Consider the following 9793-nt stretch of genomic DNA (forward strand, 5'->3'; position numbering starts at 1 on the left):
GGAAAGAAGGCTGCTGCTGCTTTCCAGGATACACTTTCTTCCTGTAAATACGACCCACAAAACAAGATGAACAAGCTCTTGTCACATGCTATATGCCTACTCTATGCAAAGCTCCATGCAAAGTACTCTATGTACTTTTGTAGTCTGTCTGCATGGCTTTGTTTTTCAAGGTATCATAGTTATCACCTTGATTTACACTTAAAAGATCCTGACAGAACTGCAAGGTTCAGAAATATAGGAAAGTCAACCCTCTACCTTCTACGAAATTAGTCCTTTATCAGGTATATTTTGTCCCCTTCTTGTTGCAAGCCCCATGCTTAAACTTGAATGAGCACAACTTCAGTAACAAAATGCAGTATTTATCCAGTAAGCTGCTTTTAGTAGTAGAAGCAGCAAGGCAAGAGAAGGAAGTTGCAGATGTATGTATCAATATATAAATCCAAGCAAATACCTAGAGCTGCCAGAATCAATTACCAGTACTAAAACCTCACAATTCTTTACAGAGGACACAGTGATGAAAAACACTGTCAGCTTATACAGCACACTAATGTGAGCCAAGAAGTCAAAGGAGCAGAGGCAGCTACAATCATACAAGGAAATAAAAATTTCAGATCAGAAGTAATGCATCTGACAAAGCTAGTATTAAATTTCCACTCTCTCTCTCCTTAGGTCATATTCCTAAGGACTCGGAAGCGACCCGAACTGTCTCTCAGAACACACAATAGCAGAAAGCAATGGCACAGCCAATTTCCTTGCTTTCTAATTTGTGGATGGGTGAGCAGACCCCTCTCCTTCCAAGCTTGGCCTGCCTGCCACCTTGAACTATGAATGAGGTCTGCTATGGCCTTGCAGGTTTGCTGTATCATCATCATTCCATCCCACTCACCAGTCTTCAACTTAGGGACAAGAGGAAGGCAAAATGTGCTGCAACATATTTGTCCCTGCTCTGTGGCACCACCACTAGCAGAACATGTTAATTAGGCAATCAGATGCACTGCATGAAATGTCTCCTCCAACACTGGAAACAGATCTGGGGGTTGACAACTACATCAGCAGGCATAGCTTACTTCATCAATGACCACTGCTTGCATTTTTTTGGTTCCAATTTAAGTAACAGTGGAATGACACAAGACCAAAAGACTGTAACTGCTGTATAACATTGTTGGCACAAGTCTGCTCCAATATTTTTTCTGAGAATATGTTTAACATTACCAAGTAAAATGTATTTATCTATTAATTGAAACACCTAAATAGCAAAACAATGACATTTAAATTCATTTTATAGATCATCTACCAAAAAAAAAACCCAAAAAGAAAATTTTAAAAAGGGACTGTATTCATACAAACACTATTATACATTGTTTTTCTCATCCCAATCTGTACCCACACACATCTCACAGTTAGTAGAGCTGTACACATTAATGTCTTGCTTCTGCTTCAATTAGTCTTGGGGACTTCACTGCAGATGCAGCCAACCAGTTGCTTGCACTGTGCATTCTTATAATAATTAAAATGCCAGTAATGATGCTGTGTTCCTTTGACTCACTAATCTAAAAAGCATCAAGAATTAATTCCTGAAAAACATCCTGAAAGAAATGATCAGAACTGTATTTTACTATTTTGCAACAGGGTAAGTTTTTAGTCTTTATGTTTGTTGTTTCTGTTGTTTATTTATGGTAGCTTATACTAAACGATGAAGCATCATGTGGTACCAAATAAAGTGTCTTCACAGTCAGAGCCAAATGCAAAAATGGACCACACACTTCAAATACACAAGCCAGAACGGTCATTCCCAAGAGATGTTTTTTAACTGTTTTTAATACTTACTGATGGCACAGCTTCTAGTGTTCTAAACATGTTTGTGGGAGTAACACACGAAATGCTGGTGAAGGGACTTTGGTTTACAAGATTTTATAGCTATTTCCATGAATATGACATTACCTTTGTCAAGTTTAACATTTCAAAATAAATCACTTTAGTGCATGCACTGCAAAAACTGTTTAAGCTACAAATAGCAAGTAAAAAAAGAACAGGCATTATTTTAATTAGCAAATAAAACTCATGATAGACAGCTATTCAATAAAATACTTTTATTTATGTACAGTGTAAAGATGTTTTCCAACAAACGTTATATTGTACAAAAGCAGACTTGAGTTTGCTTAACAGTTTTAAATTCACTTTAAGGGAGAGTCTCCCTGAGATTAAAGGTTTCTTACAACTGCCTATCACATTAGTATTTAATGCATGTTTATCAGGAAAACACAAAAACACTCTGAAAGATTTGGACATGAATATTTAGTGGAAGATGGGCCTGACAGGATGTATTGAAAACTATTAGACAAAAACAATGCAGTAGTAATATGACTCCTCCAAGATCATGACCAGTACCACAAGTAAGAATAAATTTTTTTTTAAAATTGTGGGTTCAGGGGTTCCAAAACAATGCTAAGTTTTGGACAAAAACATTGGATAGAAATGGAGGCAAACACAAACTCTGATTTAGGAATGTTGTATGAAGACAGTAAGAACTAGATGACTGGATAAAGTGTCTCAGATCAGACATTTTTCTTTAAAAAAAAACCGAACCAAAACAACTGAACATCATTATTCCCACCACAGTTTGCTGGTTCTTGTTTGGGTTTTTTCTTGTTGAACAAGAAAGCGGTGCCAAGTCCCTAGCAATCACCCTGGCAAACAAGTAATTCACTCAAAATCATGTTATGCAAGTTTTCCAAATCCACAGCATCATACCCTGTGACTCAATCCAGCCACTACTGAAGCTGACTGAATTTTTCTACATGGGATTGTGAATGAGGCTATATAAGGTCCAACAAGACTGGGATTAATTTCATTTCAACAAAATTTACAAACAAGAGATGGCTACTCTACTTTTGGGCTGAAAAGGAGAACTTAGTTATAAGGGTAAATAAACACCAAAACCCTCCGTTCAAGAACTTTTTCAGACTTGTTTCAGAGCAATGTGACTTCCACAATAATAAACCAGCAAATCCTCCTAAAGGGAGAAGTCAATAGACAATGAAGAATCCCAGAAGTCTGGGATTGGAAGAGACTTTACAGATTATCCAGTTCCAACCTTCCTGCTGTAGGCAGGGGCACCTTCCACTACATCAGGTTGTTCAAAGCCCCATCCCACCTCGCCTTGAACACTTCCAGGGATAGGGTATCCACAACTTCTCTGGGAAGCCTGTTCCAGTGCCTCACCACCCTCATAAGGAACAATTTATTCCTAATATAATCTAGCTCTCCCCTCTTTTAGTTTAAAGCCATTATTCTTGTCCTATCACTACATGCCCATATAAAAGGTCCCTTAATACTCAAGTGTAAAAAAGAGGCTTTGTGTAACAGAACTGGTAACATAAACACTAAGCCATGAAGAAGATGAAGAAGAAAGGTCTGTATTTTTGTTGTGTTGTATTTCTAGCTGGACTGTAAAGTACTCCTAAACCAACAGAAATAAATTAAGTGCTGTTATTTGCTTTACTGCATAGCTTTCTTGATCTAGCAGGTCTACCAGTGTTTAGGTTAACAGGGGCTCTATATATTCACTACATAGTTAAGACATGCAAACCCTAACAGTCTTTTTGTGAAAAAACTCACACTAGGATGAAAACTAGAAAGACTGCATTATGATGATATAAACGTAATTTTAATGAAAGATTTAAAATTTAATTAATAAAGTTATACAAATTAATAATATAAAATATTAAACTTTATAGACATCTGATGCTATGACATAAATTCCTACCTGTCTTTTTTCAGTCTCATTTCACTACTAACCCCCCACCCCTGCATATTTTTTTTTTAGCACACAGGAGCTTCACATTCTTTGGCCAGCCACTGTAAGAATTACACACTCATCCCAAATTTTTTCTGATGTTTCCATTTTCTGTTAGGATTCTTCAGAATTCTGTAGCTGGTATTTCAACAATTATTACCTTGTTTTATCGAATCTAAACCTTCAAGTTTTAAGCTTCATAGTGTACACCATCATTCTGATACCTGATGATTTCTTCTCTGCTTTTCTCCCCAGAATTCCTGCAAGTGAGGTTTGGACTCTGCAAGATATGCATTCAGATCATATTTTCTGGTTCCATAGCAAGGGAATTCATCCCTCTGGTTTCTTCCAAAGTACTTTTAACATTACTCTCCCACATACAACTCCTCAAAACAGGTACACTATTTCAAACTTTTGAGAACCCTTTTTACTATAGGATGGTGCCCAGGCAGACAACACTGCAACTTCATTCTGCCCAGCTTAGAAATAAGAAGGTAGCTTCAAATTTAGATTTTGTCTATTAAATAGCAGCACAATAACAGACAGAGTTACCGTGTAAAATTACTGTAACCCTCTCAGCCTGGTTGTGAATGGGCAATTTCAGTTCACTCACCACTTCACCATTAACAACAGGATCTGGCTATCTATTTGTGACCTGAAGTAAGAAGCTTCCTCCCCATTACAGAACAGCAATTCAACTCTGTGCTCACATCCAGTGAATTATGGAACACAGCAACCCAACTACTCCATTCACTCAGAACAAATCAAAGACATTCTCACCAAAAATTAATAAAATGGAGCTGTTTACACCAAAGAGTGCTTCCCTCAGTCATTTTAAAAAATATGCTCCACCACAGATCAGTCCACAAAGTCTCTAATTCATGGCTTAATCTAAAATTCTTCACAGCTTGGGCTCGCCCAGTCTTAATGCTTTGGGAAATAAATCTGTGTAGCAGTCATGTCACACAGAGTTCCAATTAACCATTTTTAAAAAAACTCATTTGTTCCAAGCACCAAAAATAATACCCTGTCATCCTCCTGCCACTAGGCGTCACTCTCTTCTGTTGTGATCTTTATCCCTCCATCCACTTCCCAACATTTCACCCAGGAACCATCAAACCAATATTAGTGGGAGAATATCCATCACCATTACTCCCTATCTAAAGAGCAACCCAGTTTCTCAGGTCAAGGAAAGGTTTTTGTCATGTGGCAGATAAAGTGCAAAGGACTCTTAGTGTCTCATGGTATGCTCTTTAAAGTTAAATAAAAATATTAAAACAATCAAATTCCTACAAGAGGTGATATGGGCTTTCCTCCATAGAGAAGTCACCTTGGATTCTGAAACCATCTAAAAAAAACCTAAGCGCATTGACAAAAATAAGAGGAGCCACAGCAGAAGTACTAGAGGAACTAATTACATGATCCCTCATGTGGGACTTACAAACAAAGTAATTTTACTTATCATGCAGCGTTTTTTTCAAGGATGATACAGAGTCACCTTCTGGTGTTGCCACTTGTACTTCATTGGTTTCAAGTCCAGAAGGGGCCACTATGATGACCTACCAGACCACTCATATGGATCTCCACATGCATGGTTTTGAAGGGTATGAGTTCCTTCCATACTGAGGGCAACCTGAAAACTACAGCTTTGACAGCAAACTCTCAAACAATTATTTTCCTGTTCGAAGTGCACTTAAAAAAAGAAAAAAAAAAACAAATACCCAAAAAACCCCAAACCCACAAACCAACCAGCAACAAAACGCAAATGCGGGCCATGACTGCATTCTACCTGAATACTGACCAGTTCTGCCACTTGGAATGATTCACTGGCACACAGGAATTAGGTACCCATGCATACCTAACTTGGATCATAATTGATCTTAATAAACAATTTAACATAATTTTCAGTATCAGTATCTCCATCATATGTGAAACAGGATTCAAGTTAAACTTGATTCACGCTGAGCTTAATAAATGATTTACTGTAAAGCTACTTTGAAGTATTGGGGGAAAAAACATGCCATTAGGGAGCATATCACTGCTAAATTATGAAATACTGTCCAACGTGACAAATTATTGGTGTAATTCATAATGAGGATTGAAGTTCTTATATGTATGCACATAAGAAACATAAACAATGCTTTTCAATACTTGTGATGCATAGAGTACTACCAGCAAGGAGTCACTGTATCAATGAGCTTCTTGCAAAATCTTCTAGTTCACGTGCAAAGAATGAGTTTGCATTGTATTCTTCTAATACCCTGCCGGGAAACTTTTTGTTTCAGTGCTATATCCTCTTCTTTTGATGTGTTTCACCATTTAATTTTCCATTTTCCACTGCTTTATTTTCAAAGTTCCAGTCAGTTGGGTTGAGGAGTTGCTGAGTTTTTTTGTATGTCCAGTATGGGTTAAGTATTAGTGTAACAGCAAATAATCCCGAGAATAAAACAATAAAGTGAAGTAGTCCCAGATTTTCTACAATAGAATTCCAGTTGAAAATACACACCCACCACATGTGGTAGGTAAGAATCATGCGGCAGTGAAACAGATGGATCATCACCCACTGGTTTGCCTTCCAGAAAAAGGTGTTAGCACAGCCAGCCTAGAAAAATAAGAACACAAAGTTTGCAGAAGTGAGATTGCTACTTCAAGATAAGGAACTGAAGAATTTGTAGAACTAATGCCAATATCCAGCCTTCATATACACACACTCTCAGGCATGTTTTCCTCACAGTGCATGCAATGTTACTCCACAATGTTACTCCAATAGGGCATCCCAAACTTGGTATGGATCTACACCGTCCCACTGTGCACTTACACACAGCACCACACTACTTGGAGGCCTGCACAGGTGCCATCATGACAAAAGCAGGTATGACAATAACACAGGTATCAGCTGGATAAATGCAGTTTTGATGAAAAACTATCCAAACAAACTACAGAGATTATCTATGGACAAGTGAAATGCATGAATACTGTTACAAACATAATCTCAAAATTATCACATTCTTACCTTCAGAAGCATCCAGGAAATGCATGTTGAGGGAGTACTCATCTCCAGCAACATTCCCATCAAAGGCAGATAATGTCCAGATTTCACATTAATTACTAAACCAGCCAAGCCACCAAAAGCAAGCAAATGATGAATTACCAAGAAAACATCAAATGTTCTAAAAATAATGTTGGACACATGAACTGCTACATTTTCAAGTAAGAAAAATCCAGCTGCTATTAAACAGTTAAACCAACTCCACTTTTGCTGTGAATAGACTTTGTCAGCATGAAAAACGGGATCTATGAGCAAAGCCCATAACCCAGCAACACAACTCTGAAGTCCAAACACACCACGTGTGACTGCCATATTCCAAAACACCTTCTCCTTTGCATACAAGGCACGGTAAGTGGTACTTCTCCAAGAAGACAACCAGTGAGACAGAAGAAATACTCCCAAGTAGATTAAAAAACCAGCAGCTAAAAATGTCAAACGAATTTCCCATAAGAGATAGTCCCAGTCAAAAATGGTCCCAAACACCGGATCATCATTTGTAGGATTCATTTCTTCTCTTTTGACACTTTTCATCCCCACTACAGTCTCCTCCATGCCTATTTAGCCTCTGCTATTATGCAAACCAGTAAGCATGAACTCTTCCATCTGGAACAAGGAGAAAAAAATTTAGTGAATTTTTAAGTATTTCCACACATATAGATTCTAAACCATAGAGGGCTCACATCCACTGCAGTTATGACTTTGGTCCTGTTGACATTAGCCACAATCATCCCAAAGACAGGTACACAGTAAAAAAAAACTTAAACAACAGGATTTACAACAGTCCTGTGAAGTCCCTACTAGTACAAAGTAATGCACTGATACAAAAACAGAAGAGGGTCAAGTATGAAGGCAAGAAAGGGGAAGAGAAAACACAAGAAGCAAATCCTGTTTTGTTACTCATGCAACTTTTATTTCAACAGCACTGCCCAGTTATTATCCTACTCCCCTGCTTTTCCCGCATTTGCTACAGCTTTGGGTGCAATTCAGAATCTCAAACACAGATCCAGGACATAAAACTACAGGAAACTAATGCAAAACTTACACCAAAAAGGGGCTGGCAGTGATCATGGTTCAAAACAAGACTCTGCAATCAGTTTCTGACCATTAAGCCACTTAAAAAAAAAAAAATCAAAAATGGATAAAGAGTGTGGAATGCAGACAAGCAACATTATTACATATTATTGGCAACATCAGTCTAATTAGCTGAATAGCCCAGCATTAAGTGCCTCGAGTTGTCCGAAACTTCCTGAACACACTGTAGTCCAAAAACAAAGGCTTGTGGGGAGGGATAAGTCAGATAACACTGAAATTTTTCCAACTCCAGCTCGTCTTACGAACCATATAGGTGATATAAGCACGACCACCACACCCGCCGCAACCTGTGAATGCTTAACATCCATCACTGTGCGTTTGGGAGTCGAGTGAACGCAAGTGAAAAGGCCACCAAGCCCACCGAGGGCAGAGCGCCCGGCGAGGAGCTCCCTCCCGCCTTGCTTCAGCAGGCAGCAAATGCCACCGCTGCTCCCCGTGGTGGAAGCCGTGGGGCACCCACTCGCCCTGCCCTTTGCTCGCAAGTGCCCCGCTCCAAGGCGGGGGACGGACCGGGAGCCCCGAAGGCCCTTCGCCCACTCCACGGCATTACACCTGGCAAGACTGACTGGAAGTCCCAGCTACCCTCCGCCCTCATCTCTCCGAGGAAAACCAGGGCAAAATACAGCAATCCCACGGCACGACCAGGCCCTGAACAGCACGACCCACTAACCGCAAGTCCTGGCTCTAACAGTGCCGCGACAGCCCCTCCGCCCCCGCACAGACACGGCACCGATATCTCCAGCAACCCTCCCCCGCCCCCGGGGCCGCTGATCCCCGCACGCACACCGGCCCCGACGCACAAATCCCGCTCCTCACCCACAGCGCTGCCCGCAATGGCGGGACGGCCCTTCCCGGCTGCGGGACTGCCCTCCCCGGTCCCCCAGGAGCGTCCGGCCCGGCCTGGCCCGGCCCAGCCCGCCTGGGGAAGCCCCGGCTCGACCCTGCGGTCCCACAGCACCGCCCGCAGCCGCCGAGCGCCCTGTGCGCATGCGCCGCCGTCAGCACCAACCACAGGGCGCCGTGGGATGGGGGGAGGGAGGCGCGGCTGTACCACGCGGGCGGGGGGAGCCTTGTTTACAAGGTGCCTTTCTGTGCCTGTGCGCAGCGCTGGCATCGCTGCTGCTGGGAGGATAACACTCGAGAGGTGCCTGCTCAGCGAGACTGATAGCAAAAAAGAAATATCAGTGGTGGCATAGCCAGTACATTTAGCTGTAATTATCCCGTTTCATTAAAGACAGCACGTTATTAAATGGATGTCACGATGTTCTGGTACATGATTCTCTTCGTATATGACAATTGATGTTGTCATCCCAGTGACTCAGGCTGACTCTCCCGAGGTTACTGAAACTACCCCGGGAGGCTTCCTCGGCTGTGTGACAGTCCCGCACCCGCGGTGTATTTGGTCTTCAATAGGAGTGACTGGCAGGGACTCTGAATTTTGCCAGGGAAACTCTCAGTCCCACAACAGATCAAGTGATTCCTCAAAAAGAGCGACCAAAAAAAAACAAATAAAACCAAGCAACAACTTCTGTCACATGGAAGATTGGCCTAGAGCAGCTGAAATCCTAACCTGAGTCTACCTATGATGAGAGACCAGAGCTGGAAAATCTGCATTGACAGTCTGACAGGTTCTTTATTTCCAGGCGGGGAGAGGGAAGTGCTGCCATTCCCTGTGGAAAACTGGGTCCTGACACCATAACTGAATAACTGGTCAGCAGGGGTTTTGTGCATTTGCTTTTAATTGCTAATGTGATACCAGGGTCTGTGGCAGACCCATGAGTGTGGGGTTAAAACTCCAGTACTCTAGGCACTAGCTTGTCAGGTTGTCTTCTTTAAGGAGCCAAGCAGCTAATAGT

General features: G+C 41.3%; 1 protein-coding gene across 4 annotated transcripts; it reads right to left on the reverse strand.

Moving 5' to 3' along the window:
- Positions 1-2075: 2075 nt before the first annotated feature.
- On the reverse strand, positions 2076-8909 carry CLN8 (CLN8 transmembrane ER and ERGIC protein). 4 transcript variants are annotated; one of them, XM_088162305.1, is made up of 4 exons: positions 8754-8895; positions 7888-7957; positions 6810-7448; positions 2076-6398 (listed from the first exon to the last, which is right to left on the reverse strand). In XM_088162305.1, the coding sequence occupies exons 3-4, from the start codon at positions 7395-7397 to the stop codon at positions 6084-6086; spliced, it is 903 nt and encodes a 300-aa protein (XP_088018431.1). In that variant the 5' UTR covers positions 7398-7448; positions 7888-7957; positions 8754-8895; the 3' UTR covers positions 2076-6083. The 4 variants fall into 4 exon arrangements, with proteins under 4 accessions (XP_088018431.1, XP_014725019.1, XP_088018430.1 ...); XM_014869533.2 differs by lacking the exon at positions 7888-7957 and having other exon boundaries at positions 8754-8909; XM_088162304.1 differs by having other exon boundaries at positions 6810-7957; positions 8754-8873.
- Positions 8910-9793: the final 884 nt, after the last annotated feature.

The sequence above is a fragment of the Sturnus vulgaris genome, chromosome 3 (genome assembly GCF_052056855.1).
Source record: "Sturnus vulgaris isolate bStuVul1 chromosome 3, bStuVul1.hap1, whole genome shotgun sequence".
In the NCBI taxonomy this organism is placed as follows: domain Eukaryota; kingdom Metazoa; phylum Chordata; class Aves; order Passeriformes; family Sturnidae; genus Sturnus; species Sturnus vulgaris.